Here is a 25,146-nt window from a genome sequence, read left to right on the forward strand (position 1 = left end):
CACCCATCCTGGGAGCTGGGGTGGGGGGAGGTCTTTCTCTGCTGGGGCGCCCAGCCAGGCTGTGGCTAACTAAACAGAAATTCAACTGCTCTGCCTTTGGGGATCCTGCCCGTCTAATAACGGCAGCCACCTGTTCAAGGTCCCCGTGCCGAAGGAGGGACACACTCCAGGTCAGTAACTCAGAGCACGCGCAGTCCTGAGTCGCTCCCGCTCCGCCCCGTGGGACTGCACCCGAAACTGAGGCCACCCGTGTGCCTCCCTCGCCCTGCTACCCCGCACTCGGCCAAACGGCGGGTGCTGTCCGTATTATCATGACATCCGCCCATCCTGGGTGGGGGAAGAGGGAACAGAAACCCTGGAGGCTGCCCACGGGGTGGAAGCTGTGAAACACGTCCTGCCCGGTAGAGGGCTGCAAGGGGGACCTTCTGCGTCGGTCACTGCTCTCTTCTCAGGCCAAGCCTCGCGCCAGAGAGCCGTCTGGGCTGGGGACCAAAGCGATTCTCACACACCAGGGAATAAACAAGGTCGGCAAGGGCCAAGGCTTCCCCTCCGCAGCGCCCCCCAGGGACGGAGCCTCGGGCGGCCCCCAGGGCGTGAACGCCCCACATTACCATCAGCACTAGAACCAGGACGTAGCAGAGCGTGGCGACCAGCGAGGTGGGTCCCAGCGTGAGGAAGGAGGCGGCAAAGCAGGTGGTCAGCGACAGGACGCTGGTGGAGATCAGGGGGCCATAGTAGACCCCTTCAAACAGGTAGTTCACGTCGCTGGTGAAGAAGCTGATGGCCTAGAAGACAGCGAGCCCACGGGGGCGCACGGGGCGTCACCTCTCCAGTCCCCGGAGGGGGCTCCACGAACTGAACCCGCGACAGGAAGGCTCGAGGAGCAGGGGGGGAGAGTGGAGATGGACAGACAGACGGACAGACAGACCAGGTTCACCGAGGAGCAGGGTGGGAGAGTGGAGACGGATGGACGGACAGACAGACCAGGTTCACCGAGGAGCAGGGTGGGAGAGTGGAGACGGACGGACGGACAGACAGACCAGGTTCACCGAGGAGCAGGCTGGGAGAGTGGAGACGGACAGACGGACAGACAGACCAGGTTCACCGAGGAGCAGGGTGGGGGAGTGGAGACGGACGGACGGACGGACAGACCAGGTTCACCGCTGTCGCAAACTGTGTGACCCTGGACAAGTCGCTCGGCCGCTCTGAGCCCCGGCCTCTTCACCGGGAAAGCTAGAAGGATAGCGCCTGCTTTCTACGGTGAGAATGTCCGGGAGACAGAGCGCAGCCGCGTGCAGACTAGACCTTGCGCGGTAACGGCTGCTACGAGCTCTCAGACCCAGGTTCCAGAGAGCAGCCCGGTCCGCCACGCTATGCTGTCCCATTCTGTTCACTCTCTCCTACTGATATTAATAATCACCGAATTTTTTTTTTTTTTTGACAGAGACAGAGAGAGGGACAGATAGGGACAGTCAGGAAGGGAGATGAGAAGCATCAGTTCTTCATTGCAGCATTTTAGTTGTTCGTTGACTGCTTGTTCATTGATTGCTTTCTCATATGTGCCCTGACCGGGGCGGGGGTGGGGAGGCTACAGCAGAGCAAGTGATGCAAGTGACCCCTTGCTCAAGCCAGCAACTTTGGGCTCAAGACAGCAACCCTGGGCTTCAAGCCAGTGACCTTTGGGCTCAAGCCAGTGACCATGGGGTCATGTTTATAATCCCACACTCAAGCTGGTGAGCCTTGCTCAACCCAGAAAAGCCTGCTCTTCAGCCAGCGACCTCGGGGTTTCGAACCTGGGTCCCCCGCATCCCAGTCCAACGCTCTATCCACTGCACCACCGTCTGGTCAGGCATCACCGAATTTCTTAGGTAGTAGCTATAGAGTCTACCCAGTCCTGCCTCCCCAGACGGGTGCAGTGTCCCCAGGACCCAGAACAGGGCGCACCCCCAAGGAGGCCTACAGGACAACCTGTTGAAGGGACCGAGAAATACCTTCTCATTGTCCGGATGCCAGTGGCATCTCCCCGGCTTATCGCTGACCTGCTCTGTGACTGTCCCTGGTGATCGACACCCCCCAGGCATCGTATTTTTTCCTCTCTCCCTCCTCTCCTGGCTCCCTGTCCTCCCTGCCTTGGCCCCCGGGACGGTGACGTGTGGAGAGGCAGGGAAGGACGGCCCAGGCGTGCCGTCCGGGGCACTGACCTCTCCTGTGGTGATGTGCGTCAGAGACTTAAATTGTGTGAGCTTCTCAAAGGCCAGGGAGAAGAGGGCCGTGCGGAAGCGGACGGCGGTGCACTGGTTGACGACCCAGCACGCGCACATGCACAGCGACTTCAGGCACTCGATGAGGAACAGGGCGAGGCAGAGCCCCACTCCGTAGCCCGGGTCCCCCGGCGGCTCCTTGGAATATTCCAGGATCCTTGGTATAATGAGCACCTCAAAGAAAGACCAGGAGTTTGGGTCACTCAGATCTACCAAACCCTTCTCTCAGGCCACGGGGGCGCGGGGGGGGGGGGGTGGGGGGGGGTCTCAGGTCAACACTGGCGGGGCTGGGGCAGGGCGGGGGCGGAGAGGGGGCGGGGCGGGCGCTGGCAGAGCGACTCAGACTGACTCCAGGCCCAGTCCTGCCTGCAGGAGGCCACACAGTCCAGTCAGGGGAGGCTGAGTGCCGCTGACCCAGATCTGAACCCGGGCTCTGCCACCGCCTCCGGGCCTGACAGGAAGCAGAAGACCCGGGAAGGGCAGGTGGAACTGAGGAAACCCCACAGGGATGGCGGGAGCGCCACGGAGCTGGTGACAGCAGAGGCTGTGACCTCCCCTGACCCGAGGACAGAGGGGAGGGTGAGCTCGCTGGAACCCAGGGAAAGAGAGTCCCAGGAAGGGCCCCTCCAGGAGTCGCTCGCCTCCAGGGAAGAAGAGGGAAGCAGTCAGGGGAGACAGATACGCTGCCCTGACTCCTCTCCTGCCGGCCTCCTGCCGGCCTCTCCCCGTGGTCAAGCCCCACCGGAAGCCAGCGGGCCGGGGGACCCCACTGGTATGCTCTGTACAGATCACGTTCTCGGGGCACGGAATGGCACGGACAGTGACTCTGGGGGCCACAGCCTCTGTGGCGTCATCAGCTGTGGTCTCTCCGCTGCCTACAGCCCTTCTCCCGCCTGGCTGGTCACAGCCTTGTGTTCTCTCTGGAGCAGCTCCCCCACGCCCGGTCACACACAGGCAAGGCCGGGTGGTCGTTGAACGTGCCCTACCCTCTTCTGGCCAACAAGGTCTCACAACGCTCTTCTGGACAACCGACTCACAACTCTGCACTCAGATCCTGGGGCCGAGGAGCTGGAAGACCCAGAGTCGTCACTGCCGGTTCATTCCAACCACGGGACATGGAGGAGACCATGGTTTCCTGCCACCGACATTCCCGGGGCTGCCCTGCAGCTCCCGGAGCAGCTCGTCTGGGCTGCGCCAGGCCAAGCTCAGGGCACTGCAGACACCTAACTCGCTCAGTGTCGGCCCGCGAGGCAGAGCACGGCGTGGTCTCCGTTTCCCACGAAGTCTCTCACTGAGAGGGTCATGGGATTCCACGAGGGAGCAAGGCTCAGAGAAGGTCAACAAATGACCTGAAGGTCCACCAGCGTTTAAGCAGCGGGGCCAAGGTTTGAAACCCAAGCAGTGTCTGCAGAACCCACACTTTTTTTTGTACTTTTCTGAAGTGAGAAGTGGGGAAGCAGACAGACAGACTCCCGCATGCGCCTGACCGGGATCCACCCAGCATGCCCACCAGGGGCGATGCTGTGCCCATCTGGGGCATTGCTCTGCTGCAACCAGAGCCATTCTAGTGACTGAGGCAGAGGCCACAGAGCCATCCTCAGCGCCTGGGCCAACTTTGCTCTAATGGCTGTGGGAGGGGAAGAGAGAGACAGAGAGGAAGGAGAGGGGGAGGAGTGGAGAAGCAGATGGGCACTTCTCCTGTGTGCCCTGGTCGGGAATCGAACCCGGGACTTCCAAACACCAGGCAGACACTCTACCTCTGAGCCAACTGGCCAGGGCCTCCCACACTCTTATTATTAGCACTGTCGCGCCCCCCCCCCCCCCCGAAAGATATGCACCTTCTGAGCATCAGCAGAGAGACAGACATCCCAATTCCTGGTGTGGACTCGAAGGGGCCCATCTCCAGAGCCTGCCCCCCCCCCATTTCACCCAGCCTGGCACTTACCGGCCCCAGCACACTCGTGACGGAGAAGCAGCAGCTCAGCAGCGTGTCGAGAAGAGCCCTTGTTCTTTGGAACCTCAGCATCACCCGCAGCACGGAGGCATTCTCCATCCCTCGCCTGGAGACTTCTTCTTCCCAAAGGCGGCGGAACCTTGAGCAGAGGGCAGTTGAGCCCCCGTGAGTCCTCTGCACGCAGGTGTCACCCAAACGCCCCAGGCCTTGTGAGCATGGGCTTCGCGTTAGAGAAATTTTCAAATGTAACAACAGTAGGACCCTACAGGGCTTCGCGCCCACGCGCTCATTCCCCAGGTTCAAGAATGACCAGCATTTGACCCATTGTTTGTTTCCTCTCTCCTCCCTCCTCCCCTCCCCTCCCCTCCCTCTCTCCCTCCCAACCTCCCTCCCTCCCTTCCTTCCTTCTTTCTTTTCTTTTCTTTTCTTTTGCAGTATTTCAAGCAAATCCCAGACATAACATTTCATTTCTCAATGCTTCAGTGTGTATCTCTCCCAGGTAAGCCTTTAAGAAACCCCACTGTAACCATAATTTCAATAAGTAACAATTAATAGTTCCATATTAGAAACATGGTAACAATAATTCCTTAATGGTATTGAATACCTAATCTGTATTCAAATTTCTCTAATTATTTCAAAAACACATTCTTACAGTTAGCTTGCCTACCTCAGGATGCAAACAAGGCCCATATGTTACCTTTAAAAGACACCTCTTGCCTGACTGGCAGTGGTGCAGTGGATAGAGCATCGACCTGGAATGCTGAGGACCCAGGTTTGTAACCCGAGGTTGCTGGCTTGAGCACAGGCTCACCAGCTTGAGCGTGGGATCATTCACATGATCCCATGGTCGCTGGCTTGAAGCTCCCAGTCGCTGGCTTGAGCAAGGGATCCCTGTCTCTGCTGGAGCAATGAGTGAACAACTAAAGTAATGCAACTATGAGTTGATGCTTCTCATCTCTCTCTCCTTTCCTGTTTCTCTTTCTTTCCCTGTCACACACACACACGCAAAAAATAATAGTAAGATAAAAGACACATTTGATAGGCCACCGGTCTCTCATTTGAACTTGTCCCAGTTTCTCCTCTGCACTTCCTGCCATGACGCTGTGGGAGAAACTGAGTCATGGATCCTGTAGCGTCTCCCACATTCCAGGCTTGACTGAGTGCGTCCCTGGGGTGGTGGCCAGGTTTACCCGACGCTGGTTTCTCAGCGCCTGAGATCCACGCGCTTGCTCTGTGAGTCTCTGAGACCTGGCTACAGCACCCAGTGCCTCACGGACACCCCTGCCCACGGGGGGCACTGCTCGGGGAGGTGTGTCCGTGAGGCACTGGGTGCTGTAGCCAGGTCCCGAAACACTTCTGGAAAAGGACGTCCGGACACCAGGCGACTCTCAGGCAGCAGCCAGAGGTGAGGACGTGTGTGCAGAACATGTCGGGTGACTTCTGCCTCTCCCCCCACCTCACTCCACGGTACGGTGGGTAGGACCGGAAACTTAATCACGCGACTCGTTCATGGTGACTCAAGGGTTAGAAGAGGAAGCTGCCACCCCCAAATTGAATGGCAAGAAAGCAAAAAGGACTGAGAAGCAGTGATTTCTACCTTTCTTGGAGTCCTGAGCCCTTAGGCAAATCTGATAAAAGATGTGAATTCTTGCTCCAGAAAAGTCTCTAGCCATAGGTATCAAATATATGTACAGTGTCAGGAGTTTCCTGAACCCCATGTTAGGAAGCTCCGGACTAGAAAGAGGCCTCTTGCTACAAAGGAAAAACCGATATTCTCTGGCTGTCCAAGGACGGACCTTACCTTACTCCTAAGCATTTCTGATCACCATCCCCACCCCACCCCCACACACACGCACAAGACATGGTCTTTAACCGACCCGGTGGCTCGCCCACCACCCCTGTACCTCTCAGTGTTTCGGGCTGAGGCGTCATTTTCCGACAGAGGCGGGGTGCTGTTCTCATCCAAGCGTTTCCGCAGGCCTCGGACCATGAGCGAGTTGATCCAGGACACCGTGAGGTAGGAGAACAGGCCGGCGTCGTCCAGAGGCTGAGGAGAAGGGGACCTACAAGTCACAGGCAGTGTGGTCACCATTAGGGTACGGGCTCTCGGGAGGGGAAGTGAAGTCAAGGGCGAGATTTTGAGACGAGGCGTTAGGACGATGTGCAAACCACGGCGCGGTGGCCCAGGTGGACCCCAGAGGGTGTCTTCTTGGGACTCTCTGTGTGTGAAGGTGAAAAACCAGATACAACAACAAAACCCACGAATAGAAGAACGATTCCAAAGAAGGCAAAGGGACGGGATGCCCATTCCGTGAGCAACGGCGCGCGGAGTGTCCGCGGGGAGGCTGACCTTGGTCCCCCGCGTGGGTCCCGCCCGCCTCCCCCCTGCAGGACTCACTCCGGCTTGGGGCGGAAGGGGAGCATGACCTTCCAGCCATGGGGCTTCCCCGCCGCGGGGACGCGCCCCCCCTCCGGGGCCTCGGCCTTCCCAGCCTGCTGGCTGCAGGGGCCGTCTTCCACGGGGAAGGTTTTCTAGGGAAAGAAGAACCGAAGGGCATCAGTCTCAGACCTCACAGCCACTCCTCCGAGGGAGGGCTGGCCCAGCTGCCCCAGGGACACGGATCTTTCCGCACCCAGCTTCCTAAAAGGTTGCCCGGGTTGGAGAGAGAAGGAGAAATATTGCACGTTCTCACTTACATGCGGAATCTTAAAAATAATAATAATAATAATAATAATTATATATATATATATATATGAAAGTAGCTCTGACTAGATAGGTCAGTTGGTTAGAGTTTCATCCCAACACACAGAGGTTGTGAGTTCAATCCCCAGTTCAGGCACATACAGAAACAGATTGACGTTTCTCTTTCTCCCTCTCTCCCTTCCTCTCTCTCTAAAATCAATCAATACATTTTTAAAAAATAATAAAAGTAGCTCATAGATAAAGAAAACAGGATGGTAGTTGCCGGAGGCCAGGTGAGTGGATGGGCCGGCAGGCAAACGGGCCAAGATCCAAAGGGACCCACTTCCAGTACAAACTAGAGGAGTCCCGGGGAGGGCGACTGCGGGTAACAATTCTACGTGGTATATTGAAAAGTTACTGAGGACCCTGGCCAGATAGCTCGGGTGGTTAGAGCACCATCCGGAAGCACAGAGGTTGCTGGTTCGATCTCCATTCAGTGCACATGCAGGAACAGATCGATGTTCCTCTCTCTGTCTCTCTCTCTCTCTCTCTCTGTCTCTCTCACTATAATCAATAAATAGAAAATTAAAAATAAATTAATAAAAGTTACTGAGACAGGAGATCTTGAAAATTTCTCATCATAAAAAAATGTGTTACTATGTCTAATAATATTATGTTAAGCAGATTGAATGCAGTAATCATTTCACAACATAGACAGGTGTCAAATTATGTCGTCCACCCAAAACTAACATACTTGTTATATGTCAGTCACATCTCACTAAAAATAAGCAAGTGAATAAATAAATAAATGAAAGACTGCTAGGCAGAGGATGAACGGGAGTCAAGAGTCAGGACAGCCAGGTCACAGCCCTGGTGACCTGCAGCGGGTCACTCCACCTCCCTGGATTTTTACCTGTGGCCACTCACCCGTAGGCAAGGAAAAAGGGTGCTATGGTTCGTGACCCACAGAACCTGAGGCCCAGTCACCCTCTGAGGGTCGGCCTACTGAAAAAGAGATCTTTAAGTGAAAGAGTGAAACACCCAAAAAACATTAGGTGTGACCTTTTTTGGATAAAGTGGGAAACAACTAAAGTTAGAAAGGAGATGTATAACATCTAGGGCTTCCTATAGCATCAGTAAGACGACCTGCAAGGCCCAGCCAGGGAGCGATGGGGACAGGCTCAGGATGCTGGTTCCTGCCGGTCAGGGGGGCTGGGGGAGGCGGGGGAGGGGACCCACATCTGGATGCGATGGTCAGGGTCCAAGGGGGCGTGCTGGTGACAGGTTTACGGGTGCTCAGTGTATTATTATCAGTACATACCTAGATAAGTAGGTAATAGCTAACACATATGTACATATATGCATGAGCCATGAGGGATGTCACGAACAAGGATTATGATTCATCTACTCACAGAAGCCTGAGGTCCATTAAAAAAGATTTTCAAGGCCGAGTAAACAGGGGACAGCATCCCCTGACCTGACTGATGACCCCTGAGAACGATACCCTGCCAACCCCGCTTCCTGGCGTTTGGATGCGCAGGAGATCCACTTACGTAGCTCAGTCCCGAAACCATGTCATCGTCACCCACATCCAAGCCGAGATTCGCCAGGCCACTGGTGGACCCGGGGACCCAGTACCTCTTCTTCATTTTCAGCTGTCTTGCCAACTCCTTGTTTTCTAAAATCAGAGAATCTGGAAAAGCCAACGGGTGGGAGCCGCTTAGGTCCAGCCTTGGGCAGCAGGAAAAGAGGACAGACTCCCTGCAGGAAGCACCCCCAGAGCACGCACAGGCCATGGCCATGGCCCCTGCTCTCCCTTCTGCCTGCAGTGGACTCACCTGCCTCTTTTTAAACATCGACTCGGGCCTCAGCCCGACATCCCTTAGGGAAACCTTCTCGCCCTGCCTGCTCCCAGCACCCCGGCCTTGGGCCAGGTCCGTCTCCTGTGATAGAACCACATCTGCTCACGAAACCATGCTTCTCTTATCCCAGTTGGGACCTGACCATTCATGTCAATCCTTCTTTATCCAGAGTCTACAGCCTGACCAGGCGGTGGCGCAGTGGATAGAGCGTCGGACTGGGATGCGGAAGGACCCAGGTTCGAGACCCCAAGGTCGCCAGCTTGAGCGCGGGCTCATCTGGTTTGAGCAAAAGCTCACCGGCTTGAGCCCAAGGTCACTGGCTCAAGCAAGGGGTTACTCAGTCTGCTGAAGGCCTGCAGTCAAGGCACATATGAGAAAGCAATCAATGAACAACTAAGGTGTCGCAACACGCAACGAAAAACTAATGATTGATGCTTCTCATCTCTCCATTCCTGTCTGTCTGTCCCTGTCTATCCTTCTCTCTGACTCTCTCTCTCTGTAAAAAAAAAAGAAAAGAAAGAAAGAAAGCAGGAAAAGGAAATTCCATTTAAAAAAAAAAGATAATCCTATATCCAGAGTCCACGTCCTGCACTAAAGTGAGGACAGGAACAGAGCCGCTCTGCTCAGCGATCCCCGGGGCCTGGGACGGTGCCCGGGGCCCAGACCAGGTGTCCAGTCAGGAAGTGACGAGCGGGTGGGGGAACGTGTGAAGGACGTGGGGCTTCGCCATTCTCTGACTCCTGGTTTTCAGACTCGGGGCTTAGGGTCCGGGCACAACTTAGGAACCTTACATGACCCAGGCGTCTGTGCAGGGCACTAACGTCCTTCCTGTTCTTGCCTTTCCGAGTACGGGACCCACTCCCGGAGCCACCACTGGCTGCGATGGGAAAAGGATGGTGACTGGGAACAGTTCTGAAGGAGCGGGAAAAGGAAGCGGACGCCACAGCCAGGGTCCGCGGTGAGAGCCCTGCCTCCCAGGGCCAGTGTTGGGGTGGGACCCCCGCCCCCCGGGGCCGGCGTCGGGGTGGGACCCCCGCCCCCCGGGGCCAGCGTCGGGGTGGGACCCCCGCCTCCTAGGGCCAGAGTCGGGGTGGGACCCCCGCCTCCTAGGGCCAGAGTTGGGGTGGGACCCCTGCCCCCCGGGGCCAGCATCGGGGTGGGACCCTTGCCTCCCGGGGCCCCGTACTCAGAAGGTCCCCTGGCTCGGTTTCAAGCTCTGCTGTCACCAACTGGAAATTCTTAATAATTTCCAACAAGGAGAGCCGCCTGTGCATCGCCCCCTGGCCCCACTGAGGATGGAGTCGGCCCGCACTAACGATGGTGTTGGGACAGCTTCTGACGTTCGCAGCTTGGATTGCGCTTCAAGTCACCAGACTCCCAGGCTGGCCTGTCGTCCTGGGAGAAGATTCTCTCAGTTCCCCCTCCCTCCCCTCCCCACTTTCTTTTTTGCAAATCGGAGCCCAATTCCGTGAACTCAGTTTCTGGATAGACAGGCTTCCCGGGGTGGCCCAGGCCCCAAGCTAGACTTGCCCTGCGATGGTGGAAGTGGGTCTTTCAGGGCTGATGGAGAAGAGAGAGAGAGAGAGAGAGAGAGAGAGAGAGAGAGAAGGAGGTGTGTGAGGTTAGAGGGTGTCGCAAACTCCCTGTTGAAGACTCTGGGAAGAGGCCAGTTTTCCAGCTGCCAGGAACCAGCCTAGCTTGCAGCCATTCAAGTGAAATTGGCACAGGCTCCTATCGGAAGAGGCCCCGGGGGAGGGGCGGGAGGGAGGACGGGGTTGGCTGCTGCTCAGTTTGTTCACTATGCAAAGCTCCCCCGTGGAGGGAAGGGGGGTGGGGAGCTGGTGGAGTCAGCAAATTCGAGATTGCAGAGTCATGCACCCTGGCACGGGGTTGTGCCCACAAGTGCCTGTGTGTCAGTAACCTCTGGGTTGCAACTGGTGAGTTAGTGTAGTTCCGGCATGAATGTTGCTTGACATTTTGCTCTCTGCTAATGCGTGGAGAGGAAAATGAAATGTCAAAGAGGGATGCTGGCTGGATCTCACTTGCTGGTTGGGATGCTCATTTGCCAGTGACCTGAGTAACTGTGCTGAACAGTTTTTTGAATACTGAAAGGCTATTTCCTGGTTTTTTGGTGGGGGGCTCTTCACACACTCTTGTCGATTTCATCGTCGTTATGACCATTTCCTGCACTGATTTCTTAAGCCTAGACAATCCACAAAATAACTATAAAAGCAAGCCCCAATTTGCAGCCTTGGCTGATTTTCGTGGTGGAAACATTCCCATCACAGCGGCAGATTTCAAACGACCGACCCGACAGCCTAATACAGAGTGTGGAAGGAGGTGCAGTCAGACCTCTGGGTGGCATTTCCACTGTACAGATCCCATAGGTATAAATAACCTCAGCAGTGAAAAATGAGGGGAAATAATTAGGAAGTGATACATTTGGAGCATTCCCTTTGTCTTCCGCATAGCACATCCAGTAGTTAAATGGATACAATCTAATTTTCATAATGTTGGCATTGAACAACTGGGCTCTCAACATCCCTGATCTTTTGACAGTTCAGGTCCCCTTGAACAAGCAGACCACTGTTGCATCCATCTGGAAAACGGGGTACTTTTTCCTAAGTTCTTCCATGAGGGACATCTTTGTCCAGTTCACTCCCACATGCCCTGAGGGGCTGGTGCGGGCAGCACCCGGACTCGGTTCCCTAGCTCCCCTGAGATACAGGTGGGAGCAAGAAGTAACTGAAAGTCTGGGTGAGGGCCTTGCCTTCGGGGGCCGAGGGGGCCCCCGGGCTGCAAATATACGAGAACCACCCACAGGCGGGGAATATGGTGCCAGCAGAGGCCAAGCAACCCTGGGATCACCACCAGGCCACGAGCAAGCCAAATAGCGTCACTTGAGAACATACCCAAGATCCTCCAGTGACACTAGGGCAGGCAGTGACCAGGGGGACAAAAGACATCATTTGGGAAAGCTGAGGAGCAGAGGACACTGCGCCTGGGACCCCGACTCTTCCTCCGCCGGGTGACTGCAATGAGGCCATGCCTTTACTGAGCGTTAGTTACTTAAGGGAACCGCCTCAGCGACTGGATTAAATGAGATCCGAAAATGGTCAGTAAGGAAGCCTCAACAATTACTGTCTCCTCCTTCATCAGCAAGTAGGTTTTCACGAGGAAGACCAGGTTCTGAGAGAGCAGGCTAGGTTTTCTCCCCCCTTTCAGCCACGGTGTGCTTTGTCCGCCTGGTTTATTTAGGACTCGCCTGCAAAGAAATGCAGTGAGGGGGTCCCAGGTGGGACCGTGCAGAACTGGCCCCGGAAACTGACACCAGGGGAAAGTGAACCAAACGAAAATTAATAAGGAAATGCAAAAATGCAGAATGGGCTATGTTTGCAGAGAGCCAACTGCTCGTCTCAACACCAGTGGGGCTCAGCCTCACACGTTGTGTTAGCTTGAGCCACCTTCCAGTTCTCTGAGGCCCACCTCCGCTTCCTGGAGTGGCCAGGAGAATGTCCCCCAAGAACTTCCTTAGGCAGTCCTTGAGAAGTCCCCTGGCCTTCCGGCTTCCTCTCAGGGAGAAGTCAGAGAGAGCTGGAGTTTATTCAGTCAAACGAGTGGCAGGGCCGTCATGGTGGCCGGGGTAGGGACCAGGATATACTTACTGGGAATGAAACCCAGGGGAGACATGCTCCCCCCCCCGCCCCCCCCCAGGGGCCACAGTCATGAGAACAAACTTGGCTGAGACACGAGCTGTTTGCATATGGTGCAATGGCCTGGGAACAAGGTCAACTGTGGCCAGCGTCCAAGGCCAGAAGGTGCACCAGAGGGGAGGGAAGGTGTCCAGGACAATGGGGCCAAGGCACCAGCCGGCCAGGCCCCGAGGAAGTTGGAGGTCAGACTTTCCCTTCCATGTGCCTCTCCTGTCCAGTCGGTTCACTCCCCATGCTGGTTCACCTCCCCGGCTCTCAGGTTTCCCTCTTTCTGCCCATCCCAGTAGCCCCTGGAGGCCATCGCTGGCCGTGTGTTGACTGCTGAATCCCCACCTCCCAGGGCCTGGACTTTCCTCTGTTCCAGAAACTGGGAAGCTCCGCCCACCTCCACCTTTGCCCTAGTTCTGACCTCTGCCAAGGACACTGTCCTGCCAGGTCCTTCCTGGGCCGGTCCACTCTTGTCACTCGGGTCTCACTCAGCTCAAACACCACCTGCCCCAAGCCCCCTGCCCAGCGCTTCCTACCTCATGTCCCACACCCCCCTCCCTATTACCGGCTATGTGTTTTACTACTGTATTTTCTTTCCTTACCCCTTTCTTAAATTGCATTTCCTCTCTGTTGGCTTATGTATTTTCTGCCAACCTCACTAAAGTGTAAGCTCTTTGAAACCCAGGGATCTTGTCTGTCTGGTTCATGGATGTCCCCATGAATCTAGAATTGTGCCTGCACACGGGAGAAGCTCGGTGCACATGTGACAGCTAAATGAGTGAAGTCGATACAGAGCCACGTGGTCACTGAAGACCTCACATCTAGATGCTGGGTGTTCAGCCAGGGACGGGCGGACAGGTCTGAGGAGAGAGCTCACCAAGCAAGTGACTGGAGCACAGACCTCTTGCTGCACCGCACCTCCCGTCGCGCAGGATGAAATTGTATTTAAAAAAGTAAACCCAGCCTGACCTGTGGTGGCGCAGTGGATAAAGCGTCGACCTGGAATGCTGAGGTCGCCGGTTCAAAACCCTGGGCTTGCCTGGTCAAGGCACATATGGGAGTTGATGCTTCCTGCTCCTCCCCCTGTTCTCTCTCTCTTTCTCTCTCCCCCCCCCAATAAAAATGAATAAATAAAATCTAAAAAAGTAAATAAAAAGAAAAAAGTAAACCCAGCCATTACTATGGGGAAAACACACTTAACATGGTTTGTTGATGGTGGTGCTGGGGGCATCAAAAGCATAAAACATAAGTGTTTAAAAAAATACACCGCAGGCCCTGGCCGGTTGGCTCAGCGGTAGAGCGTCGGCCTGGCGTGCGGGGGAGCCGGGTTCGATTCCCGGCCAGGGCACATATTTGCTTCTCCACCTCTCCACTCCTTCCTCTCTGTCTCTCTCTTCCCCTCCCGCAGCCAAGGCTCCATTGGAGCAAAGATGGCCCGGGCGCTGGGGATGGCTCCTTGACCTCTGCCCCAGGCACTGGAGTGGCTCTGGTCGCGGCAGAGCGACACCCCGGAGGGGCAGAGCATCGCCCCCTGGTGGACAGAGCGTCGCCCCTGGTGGGCGTACCGGGTGGATCCCAGTCCGGCGCATGCGGGAGTCTGTCTGTCTCTCCCCGTTTCCAGCTTAAAAAAAAAAAAAAAATACACCGCAAAGTTTGTAAGGTGGTGTTTGAATTTTGTTAAAACACTGGTAGCCTCAAAAAAAGGGGGGGGCTCTCCCTTCTCTCCCCTTGCCCTTGGGGAGGCCTTGATGAGAAGGTAAGCCCTTGGGGTCCTGGGTCCTGCATGTGTATCTCTGTCCCGCCCCCACCGTCTACCAGAGGGCAGGGTTCTGGGTGCACATCCAGGGAACCCAGGCCAGGCTTGCTGACTGTGCTCAGCCTCTTCAGCTACCCCTGAACTTCTCTCTCTAAGCCCCAGAGGCTCAGGTGCGAGGCCAGGAGTCATCATCCTTGGCAGCTGCTGTCTCCCCCACTCGGCTGGTCCCGTCCATCAGGACGGTCTGCTGCGGATACACTCGGACACAGCTTGACCGCTTCTAATCTACTCACCATCACACGGCTGCAACCACTTTCTCATCCACCTCCCTGCTTTTCACCTTAACCCTGAACATTCCACTCTTCACACAGCAGCCAATTAAAAAAAAAAAAGATTGAAGAGATATCACAACTAAAATGAAAAATGGAATCCTGGACCAGAAAAAAAAAATGGGGGGCATCAGCGAGAAAACTGGCCAAATGTAAGCCAGGTCTAGAGGTCAGACCACAGCGACCCTAACGTCCTGCGGGCGGCAAACTCATTAGTCAACAGAGCCAAATATCAACAGAACAACGATTAAAATTTCTTTTGAGAGCCAAATTTTTTAAATTAAATTATATAGGTAGGTACATTGTTATTAATTTAATTAGGGTAGTCCTAAACTAGCCTTTGCTAAAAACGTCCTCAATCTGATTAAGCCGCATGTGGTTTGCGAGCAGCGGTTTGCAGATCACTGGATGGGGAATTCTGTTGTCTTTTTTGCAACTCTGTTGCACATCTAAACTCAATCAGAATTAAAAGTTAACATTTCAAGGAGCTATCGTCCACACTGGATCGTCCTTCCGAACACAGCAGGAGCGGGGATTCGCAGTGCATAAAGCGGGTGAAGAGAAGGCCGGGAAAGGCGAATTGCCCAGGGCGGGCGGGCGGGCGGGCGGGCGCGTGTGTTCCTCGTTTCGCGTAATTACTACGCGCGTCGCCGTACCCGGCGGCTCCGCGAGGGGGCAGCGCGAAGCGGCGGCGTTTGGGCCTGGGGGCGGGCCGTAGCGCGGGGCCGGAAGTGCCGGCGGCCGAGCGCTCTGCCGGCGGCCGCGCGGGCGGCGCAGGACTGTCGCTGCGGCTCGGTGCGCCGTCGCCATGTCGTCGGTCAGCCCCATCCAGATCCCCCGCCGCCTGCCGCTGCTGCTCACCCACGAGGGCGTGCTGCTGCCCGGCTCCACCATGCGCACCAGCGTGGACTCGGCCCGCAACCTGCAGCTGGTGCGGAGCCGCCTGCTCAAGGGCACGTCGCTGCAGAGCACCATCCTGGGCGTCATCCCCAACACGCCCGACCCGGTCAGCGACACGCAGGACCTGCCGCCGCTGCACAGGTGGGGGGGGGGGGGACGCCACGGGCGAGGGGGGGGGCGGCCAGGTCCGGCCTAGGCCAGCCTCCCGCGCGCGAACGCGGTGACAGGTGTCAGCTCGTGACCGTTCCGCGAGGTCATTCGCGAGGCCCTGAAGCGCCACGGCGACCTGTCACTGAACAGTTTAATCCGGGTCCCCTTCCGCGCGCCCCCTACCCCCACCCCTGTCGCTTCTGACCTCTGACCTGCGACCCTGGCCCGTCCTGGGCCGCGTCACCCACCCCTCTCTAACCCGCTCCCCGCCTGGCCCTCCTTTGTGCCCCGCAGGCCGGCCTCTGTCTTCCTCGTTAAGGGGCGTCACTGCTCGCAGGTGCTGGCAGGTGCTGGCAGCGCTCCTGTTGGGGGGCTAGCCCCGCTTGTTATCTCTTTTGTTATTTCGGCTCCCCCCCCCCCCCGGCATTTCTCAGGCCTCCTGCTTATTACCAAGAGGTGTCCCTACCCCCGTGGCCCTGGTGGTGTAACTTGGGGTGACAGACAACACCCGTGCCTCCACCTTTCCTCATGTGTTCTTTGGAAACTCAAGGTGCCCCTCAGGTGGAGGAGGGAGATGAGTTAGATGAGTGTGTGTGTGTGTGTGTGTGTCGCCCGCTTTGCGCCATCGCTACTGTGACCATGAGCCACCTGCGGCTGTCCAGCCCTCCTCCAAATGGACTACTTGTCCCGGGTTGCTTGCTGGTCACCCTCTTGGTTTTAGCGCTGCAAGTCCCTGTCCCGAGCACACCGCTCACCCTGGATGCCCCGCAAGTGCGTACAACACGCACTAGGTTTTGAGAAAACGTAGGGTGAGCAATGTTTTGTTGATGACTCAGTAACTATGTGCTACGTGGGTTAAGTGTTGGAAGGGTCATATTTTTGGCTCCTTGCACTTAAGTAACACGTTAGAGTTTTACCTGTTTCTTTTCCCTTTATCCTGTGCGCACTGACATTACGTATGTGGCTTGCATTGTATTTCTGTGGGGACTGTGCTGGGGTCCGGTTCGCTCTGGACAAACGCTGTTACTGCCTTCCGACTCGCCTCCCAGGCCCTTGCTGCCTATCCTTAGCGCCTCGGAGATGTTTTCAGTGCAGCTACCTGCCGTTGTCCTCTCTTAAAATGAGGACTTCCTGACTCGGTGGATTTTGAGGTTAGGAAAGCCTTATTTTTATCTAAAACCTTGTGACCATATGCCTTTTTTTTTCTTTTTTTTTGGAGGCTCCATAGCTTTCTTCAAATTCTCAAAGGAAGCTGGTAGCTCCCCCCACCCCTCCTAACACGAAACAGAGCAAAACAAACCAACAAAACACCTAACATCCGTCACCAGTCCACGGTGTGGAGGCCTTGCTTTTCTCAACACTCTGGCTCCCATCTCACCTGCTTTGGTTATTGCTTGGGTGGAATTGGCTACATGTCAGGTTTCAGTAAACTGGTAAATTGTACCGGGTTCTGGTTTCCCTGCGTCTGACCCCGCTCTGTGAGGCTCTGTCTGCGTCTCCCCTGACTTCGTTCTCTGTGCCCAGGCACTGCCATCTTTGTTGTCTTTCTCCCGGGCGTACGGGTGGTGATTGCCTAAGAGTCCCCTGCGAGTCTCAGAAGTAGATGTAGTCATAGTGGAGGTCTGAGTGACCACTTGGTAGTAGTATTCTGGCCAGATTCTGGAGGGTTTTTTATTTCTCTTAATGTAAACTGCTCCAAAATAACAATAACTGAATTCTAAACTCTCCTGCCTGGAAGAAGTCGCTCATGGTCCGATGTGCATCATCGAGCCTTGATGTTCACGTCGCTGCCTTTGTTTTACGTGAATGATGTTGTTAAGGTTTCATCGTTAAGGTTAGAAAACATACACTGAAAATTCCCCGTAGAATTCCAACATTGTAAGGACCCACCAGACCACCCCGTTCTCCTAGAAACACTGTTTGCTGCCTGAAAAAGTCTGTGTAGAAAGATCACACTGCATTCCTCAGTATCAGCTTCCAGGGGCTTTTCTTCTCTTAATACAACCTTGACACACTCTTACATTAAAAAATGAAAAACTTAACTAGCACAGATATCGAGTTATTTATAACATTATTCTGTTTTCGCTACACAAGTCTTTCCTTCGCCAGTTACCTGCTCTTCCAGATGGTGGTCGCCCGAGGGACAGCGAGGGGCTCTCTCTGCTCCTGTCTGGCTCCTCTACCCCTTCCAGTGACACTGCCCTGGTCTTCACGGAGCAGCAGAAGTGAGTGTGTCCCCTGGACTCTTTGTCGCATGAAGGAGCAGGTCCAGATGGTGACTTCCTGAGCCGCTGCCCCTGCTGTTTGGAGCAGTGGCCCTTTTTTGCATGTTTGTGAGCAGGTTACGCCTGATGTAGGAGCCAGATCCCTGTAGGGTACAACTTGGCACCGGACACCCGTGTCTTAGCGGCCCCCGAGGGACCCATTTCTTCCTAGTGAAGATGTGTACTGACTTAGCATTGCTGTGCATGGTCCTTTCCTCTGTTCCACGTCACCCACTCCCCTTCCAGCCTGGCCCCCATCAGGGCACATGGCCCCCTTTCCTCACGGGGCTGCTTCTCGCTCCCTCTCCACTCTGTGACTTCTCTTTCGTCTCCGAGACCCCGGCCCAGTCCCACTGGCACTTGTCTAACCGAAACCGAGTGCTGTGTACATAGCAGACACATGGTTGTGTAATTTCAGTCAACCGTGTGTCTGTGCGTTACTTCTCTTTCCAACTATTAACCTCAGGCATTCAAGAAATACTGCCTGGTCATAGTAAGATTTTAAAATTTATTATTTTATATTAGCAAACATGGAATAATTAACTATTTAGATTTTTCTAAAGCTGTATATACTTTTTTTTTTAAGGGAGTTCTGTCTACAAGAGGCATTGCTTCAGCCAAAAAAAAAAAGTTTTAAGGCAGGAGTAAGAATCAAAAATTATATAGCAACAGAAGCCTCCTTTATTATAGAAGTTGGGGCTGTCCTAACAGACTCCTTCCTTGTTTCTAAACCGTATTCGCCTGACCAGGCGGGGGCGCAGTGGATAGAGCGTCGGACTGGGATGCGGAGGACCCAGGTTCGAGACCCCGAGGTCGCCAGCTTGAGCATGAGCTCATCTGATTTGATCAAAAGCCCCCCAGCTTGAACCCAAGGTCGCTGGCTCCAGCAAGGGGTTACTCAGTCTGCTGAAGGCCCGCGGTCAAGGCCTTCATATGAGAAAGCAATCAATGAACAACTAAGGTGTTGCAATGTGCAATGAAAAAACTAATGATTGATGCTTCTCATCTCTCTTCGTTCCTGTCTGTCTGTCCATGTCTATCCCTCTCTCTGACTCACTCTCTGTCTCTGTAAAAAAATTTAAAAAAAAAAGTAAATAAAAAATAACTAGAGAATCCAACTTGCACAGGTAGTGAGAGAGTCTGCCACTTCTTTAAAATAAAATAAAAAAATAAACCGTTATTCGCCGTGGTGAGACATTTTGCCAGAAATTATCAAATATTCAAGAAGACAAGTGGGGGGACACCAAGACAACTAACAGCGTGTCCCAGTGGCCCTGTCCCGGAACTGTGCTGCTCAAGTGTCAGTACGGTGTGAACAGTGAGTGGTAAACATGGCCCTGTTTTCCAGTAGTTTCAGCTGTCGGGAGCTATGCTGATAAGTGAGGGTTTTATTTTTAATTGAATGTACTGGGATGACACTGGTTAACACAATTACACAGGTTTCAGGTGCACAACTCTATCACACGTCATCCGTACAGCCTGTTGTGTGTTCACGCCCCCAGCTCTAGTCTTGGTCCATCACCGTTTATCCCGCCTTCAGCCTCCCCCACCCTCCCCAGCTTTACACTTCTTGTGGGCACAGACTCGTGTTGTCCAGGGTGATAGGAAAGGGGTCCGCCTTGTCATGAAGCTTCGTCCGGGTCCCCCTTTGCTGCTTCATGCCCTTGGGACTTGCTGGGTACCTGCCCTGTTTGCTGTTTTGCAATCTCAGGCTCTCGTTTACACAGGAAGACGGTGCCCCGGGTCAACTAGGGTTAAGTAATAATGCTCGTAAAGCCTCCTGCAAACCACCGGGCAGCCCGTCTCTGGGGGCTTCCTCCACCAGATGGGTAGCTTTCTCTGTGGGTTTCACAAGTGGGGACTGGAAGGGGGAGTGAGGGCGCCCTGTTTTGCATTGTGGGCAGAACCGAACCAGCAGCATTATAGAGAGGACTTGAAAAATAGAAGCTTCCAAGCAAAGTGGAGGGCTTTAGTTGGTTGTGTTTTGTTTGTTTGTTTTTGTTTTTCTAAAGCAACTATTTGGCACGCAGACTGGAGTTGAGAAGTTAGCGATTGTCCCCGTCCTGGGGACACACTTTTCCAGGGGCGCAGCTCTCAGCGTTCCCCCCGCACGGGGGTGGCTCTGGACGCTCTGAGAACTCTTAACTCAGTCCGCTTCCAAATCGCACAGATGGGACCCGTGGATGTCAGACTTTGCTCGGAATAAAATAACACTACCACCGTGGAGGTAGATCCCAGGGAGGACTTACAAAAATTCATGGAACCGTAAAAGGTGCTGGTGATCAAGGTGTAGGTGTGCAGAGCTGCCTCCTCAAAGGAAAGGGCACCCATTTGTCTGGGTGTAGCAGTTCTCATCCGTTACAAAATCAGAATGTTGCTTTCTGGTCGTGTCTAACAAAGCACCCACTACAGACAAACTGGAATATTTAGAAGGGTGACTAAGCTAGTAAATTAAAAATAAAATCCCCATTTATTAGCATAGTTTCCGACAGCTGAAACTCCTGGAAAACAGGGCCATGTTTAGCACTCACTGTTCACACCTCACTGACACTTGTGCAGCACGTTCTGTTATGTGTCACAGTTAGAAGGAGAGTGTTGGGTTGAGTATTTTGTTTACTTGATGTCTGTTTTGAGGCGCAGGCGTACGCTCTGCGGGCGCTGTGTGTTTTGCGCACTGCAGGTGTGTGGCCCCTGCGTCGTGCAGGCCTCCGCATCTCTCCCGACAGCACGCGCTCACTGTCTGTCTCTCACAGCTCGGTAATTCTCGCAGTGTTTCAGACTTTGCCATGGTTATTATACTTGCTGTGGTGGTCGTGACCTTTGATGTTACTACTGTCATTGTTTTGGGGTGTCGTGAACTGCACCCACATGAGATGGGGAACTTATCGTTGTGTGTTCTGACTGCTCCGCCGACCAGCCGTTCCCCCATCTCTCCCTCTCCCTGGCCTTCGTATTCCCTGAGACACAGCAACATTGAAATCAGGCCAGGTCGTGACCCTGCAGTGGCCCAGGGAGAGTCACGTGTCTGTCACTTAAAACCAAGAACTAGAAGGATTCAGCTCAGTGAGGAACACGCGGAAAGCTCAGACGGGCTGAAGGATGGGCCCCTTGCGCCAGCTAGCCAGGTTGGAGTGCAGAGGACAGGTTCTCGAAGGGAGTTAAAGCGCTGCTCCAGTGAACACGGATGACAAGCTAGGGAAACAGCCTGACTGCCCGTACGGAGGAAGCGTCAGTGGTCTGGGTAGCAGGCCAGACCAGCCGCAACATCCCCGTGAGTTGGAGCCTAACCCAGGGGAGGCAGGAAGCTGCAGGAGGAAGGTCTGGTAGTTTCAGCTGTCAGAAGCTGGCAGAGGTGGGTCCACGGGTTTAAGGAAAGGAACCAACGCTGTATCGTAAAAATGCTGCCAGGTGAGGCTGCCAGTGACCCCGATGGTCCAGCTAAGATGGTGATGGAGCCGGCTACACTCACAGAGATCTCCAGTGTAGACAAAGCAGCCTCCTGTTGGAAGGAGATGCTGTCTAGGACTCTCATGGATGGAGAGGATAAGACGGTGTCCGGCTTCCAAGCTTCAAAGGACAGGCTGACTCTCTTGGTAGGGCTAATGCAGCTGTGACTTAAAGTGGAAGCCGGTGCTCTCCCACCATTCCGGAAATCCTAGGGCCCTTAAAAGTGAGGCTCGCTCTTCTCTGCCTGTGGTCTGTAAATGGAGCAGAAAAGCCCAGTGATAGCACATCCGTTTGCAACATGGTTTACTGAATATTTTAAGGCCCCTGTTGAGACCTGTTGTTCACGAAAAAAAAGCCTTTCAAAATGTTACCGCTGATTGACAGCACACCTGCTCTGACGGACACGGACGAGGTCAGTGCGTGTTGTCTCCATGCCTGTGAGCATGGTGTCCATCCCGCAGCCCACGGGTCAAGGAGTCGTTTCAACTTTTAGGGAAAATACACTGTTCACAAAATTTAGAGAGTATTTCAAAATGAATCTGAAGCTATGAAATATCCCCTCATTTTTGTGTATAGTATATCCACCAATAGTGATTTCTCTGGCGGATATAGGCAGAGTAAATTGGAAACCTCCGGAAAGGATTCACCATTTCTAAGGGCCCATGAAGGACACTCACGATTTGCGGGAAGAGGTCAGGATATCACCATGAACAGCAATTTGGGAGAAGTGGACCCCAGCCCTCATGGAGGCTGTTTCTAGCCCTCTGGCAACTGAACAGGTCATGTTTCTCTTTAAAAAGGGTGCATTGGAGGTACCTGTAATTTAAAATAAGAACCAATTAATGTACTTTATTTAGAAAGAGAGAGAGGGAGAGGGAGGGACAGGCAGGGACAGACTAGGAAGGAAGAGGGATGAGAAGCATCAACTTGTAGTTGCGGCTCCTTAGTTGTTCATTGATTGCTTTCTCATACACAGTGTGTTGACTGGGGCCTCCAACTGAGCCAGTGACCCCTTGCTCAAGCCAGTGGCCCTGGAGTCTTTTCTACGATCCCACACTCAAGCTGGGTGAGCCTGCGCTCAAGCCAGCAACCTTAGGGTTTTGAACCTGAGACCTCAGTGTCCCAGGTTAACACTCTAGCCACTGTGCCACCACCTGGTCAAGTTAATTAATGTACTTTAAAACCTCTGTAGGTTTGGTCTTTTTGGAGAGGAATGGTGTGCATCCAACATAATCTCTGCTGTTTGGAACTTCCTTTTACAGTTAGCAAAAGTCTGTTATTTGCTTTGTAAGAAAACTTATTTTTAGCCTCACCTGTAATCAGTGATGTAGGTCAGATGTACACATAAACTTATCTCGTGGTCTGGATGTTTGCAAACCCCTCAGGGCAGGGATCCGGTTTCTTCCTGCTGCTGTTTCAGGTGGACAGAATCACGCGCTGTGGAAGTGTTAGTGGTGAACACCACGCGCGGCGAGTCCGCAGCATAGCTGGTCTCTTGCCCATTCGGTCCGGCTGCCTTTCTTAGGCAGTCTGAGCTGGTTTCTGGAAATGGGAGCCACACCCTGCTGCTGATCAGTGAGTGAAGAAGCATGGCCCCAATGCACATAACTGCCTCACAGGCCATTGCCACATCATTTTCTTTGTGAAGCGTCTGACTTTTTTCTCCCCACCAAACCGGCCGCCCGATATTTTGGTTGACGGTACTGTTTGGGGGGACTGTGGTCCCCGCACACGGGGTGGGATGGAGAGGTGGGAAGGGGACACGTGCCGCTCAGAATAACCTGGTGGCCGGGGAAGCTGAAGGCTGCCCGTCCTCTGCGGGGGGAATGATTCACGTGGGAGTCAGCACGCACGCCCCACGGACAGAAGCAGGCGGTCACTGAGGAGTCACGAGCCCTGTTTACACGTGCTGCGGTCTCTGTGTGAGGAGCACGCAGCGATGGACCCTCCCTGTTTCCCAGGTGGTGGTCGCTCTGTCCTTCTCTGAAACGAGAGCCTTTCCCAGGGCCAGAGAGAGAGCACCGGTTTCACTTTGTGATCTGGAAGTGTCTTCTGAATGTTGATCTATTTAGTGTGACTTTGGCTTAGTTTGGATAAGACTTGCTCTCTGTGAGGCAGTTTTTATGTTATTTGTCCAGCATTGTATGCTTTGATAAGGAGCTTAAACTTAAGTAAAATACAACTTTTTCAACTAATATTAGGTGAGGTGACAACCAGTTAGAACAGAAATGAGGTCTGTAACTCCTAGAGATATGTGTGGGTCAGTAGCTAGCCGTCTTGTCCATGGCAGTGTGTGTGGCCTCGAATATTTAACCATCACATCTGGAAACTGGGCATCCAAGAGCATGGATCTTCACTCTCAGATCCCGTGGCACCGTGTGTTAGGGTGGGAACATAGAGGGTTTACAGATTGCGTAAAAATCCTGGCTTGATGTTAATAATGAAACCAGTAGGGAACAGAGATTTCTTAGGTTGGTGTGTGTCATGCTGTTTCTATTTAGATCTGTTTAAAATGCTAATATTTGTTCTGGTATAAGATTGCCTCATGCCTAGTTGGGAAAATAAACTTAAGCTATGTGTTTGTCAACTGCTTTTACATTTTTATGTTCAAATAATCCCGATGTTTAGGAATTTCTCCCTAATTCTTAAAAGGGGTGCTCCTGGGACTGCGGGGTCCTGCCTGCGCCCCAGCTGCCGAGGTGACCAGCAGACCCCCTCCTGGTGTGGGATTCCACAGAGCAGTGGCACTCCGATTTTTAACCAAGTTCTCTGGAAAGGCCATAGTTTTTGAGGGGGATTTCTGTTTCACCGGATTGACCACTGGTAACATGGGCGTATGGTGTGTTTTTCAGAATCGGGACGGCCGCGCTGGCCGTGCAGGTTGTGGGCAGCAACTGGCCCAAGCCTCACTACACCCTGCTGATCACCGGCCTGTGCCGCTTCCAGATCGTCCAGGTCCTGAAGGAGAAGCCGTACCCTGTCGCCGAGGTGAAGCAGCTGGACTGGCTGGAGGAGTTTCCCAGTGTCCACAACACGAGGGAGGAGCTCGGGGAGCTGTCGGAGCAGTTCTACAAGTACGCAGTGCAGGTGAGCTGTCCAAGGAGCAGTTCTACAAGTACGCAGTGCAGGGGAGCTGTCCGAGCAGTTCTACAAGCACGCAGTGCAGGGGTGCTGTTGGAGCAGTTCTACAAGTACGCAGTGCAGGTGAGCTGTCCAAGGAGCAGTTCTACAAGTACGCAGTGCAGGGGAGCTGTCCGAGCAGTTCTACAAGTACGCAGTGCAGGGGAGCTGTCCGAGGAGCAGTTCTACAAGTACGCAGTGCAGGGGAGCTGTCCGAGCAGTTCTACAAGCACGCAGTGCAGGGGAGCTGTCCGAGCAGTTCTACAAGTACGCAGCTCAGGTGAGCTGTCTGAGCAGTTCCACAAGTACGCAGTGCAGGGGAGCTGCCCGAGCAGTTCCACAAGTACGCAGTGCAGGGGAGCTGCCCGAGCAGTTCCACAAGCACGCAGTGCAGGGGAGCTGCCCGAGCAGTTCTACAAGTACGCAGTGCAGGTGAGCTGTCCGAGCAGTTCTACAAGCACGCAGTGCAGGGGAGCTGCCCGAGCAGTTCTACAAGTACGCAGCTCAGGTGAGCTGCCCGAGGAGTTCTACAAGCACGCAGTGCAGGGGAGCTGTCCGAGCAGTTCCACAAGCACGCAGTGCAGGGGAGCTGTCCGAGCAGTTCCACAAGCACGCAGTGCAGGGGAGCTGCCCGAGGAGTTCTACAAGCACGCAGTGCAGGGGAGCTGTCCGAGCAGTTCCACAAGCACGCAGTGCAGGGGAGCTGTCCGATCAGTTCT

General features: G+C 54.2%; 2 protein-coding genes across 4 annotated transcripts in view; one reads left to right on the plus strand and one right to left on the minus strand.

Moving 5' to 3' along the window:
• Nucleotides 1–18,290, minus strand: part of ABCC11 (ATP binding cassette subfamily C member 11) — a 53,918-nt gene extending 35,628 nt beyond the window's left edge. For all 3 annotated transcript variants that reach the window (XM_066243836.1, XM_066243838.1, XM_066243835.1), the window contains exons 1-7: nucleotides 17,710–18,290; nucleotides 8,452–8,591; nucleotides 6,614–6,747; nucleotides 6,120–6,278; nucleotides 4,207–4,354; nucleotides 2,202–2,435; nucleotides 612–785 (exon numbers count right to left, since the gene is read on the minus strand). In XM_066243836.1, coding sequence (XP_066099933.1) covers nucleotides 612–785; nucleotides 2,202–2,435; nucleotides 4,207–4,354; nucleotides 6,120–6,278; nucleotides 6,614–6,747; nucleotides 8,452–8,547 — 945 coding nt within the window. In that variant the 5' untranslated portion in view covers nucleotides 8,548–8,591; nucleotides 17,710–18,290. The remainder of the gene's footprint in view (nucleotides 1–611; nucleotides 786–2,201; nucleotides 2,436–4,206; nucleotides 4,355–6,119; nucleotides 6,279–6,613; nucleotides 6,748–8,451; nucleotides 8,592–17,709) is intronic.
• Nucleotides 15,254–25,146, plus strand: part of LONP2 (lon peptidase 2, peroxisomal) — a 69,070-nt gene continuing 59,177 nt past the window's right edge. Inside the window, exons 1-2 of the mRNA XM_066243839.1 lie at nucleotides 15,254–15,587; nucleotides 24,160–24,394. Of these exons, the coding sequence (XP_066099936.1) occupies nucleotides 15,355–15,587; nucleotides 24,160–24,394 (468 nt within the window). The 5' untranslated portion in view covers nucleotides 15,254–15,354. The remainder of the gene's footprint in view (nucleotides 15,588–24,159; nucleotides 24,395–25,146) is intronic.

The sequence above is a fragment of the Saccopteryx bilineata genome, chromosome 9 (assembly GCF_036850765.1).
Source record: "Saccopteryx bilineata isolate mSacBil1 chromosome 9, mSacBil1_pri_phased_curated, whole genome shotgun sequence".
NCBI classification, from domain to species: domain Eukaryota; kingdom Metazoa; phylum Chordata; class Mammalia; order Chiroptera; family Emballonuridae; genus Saccopteryx; species Saccopteryx bilineata.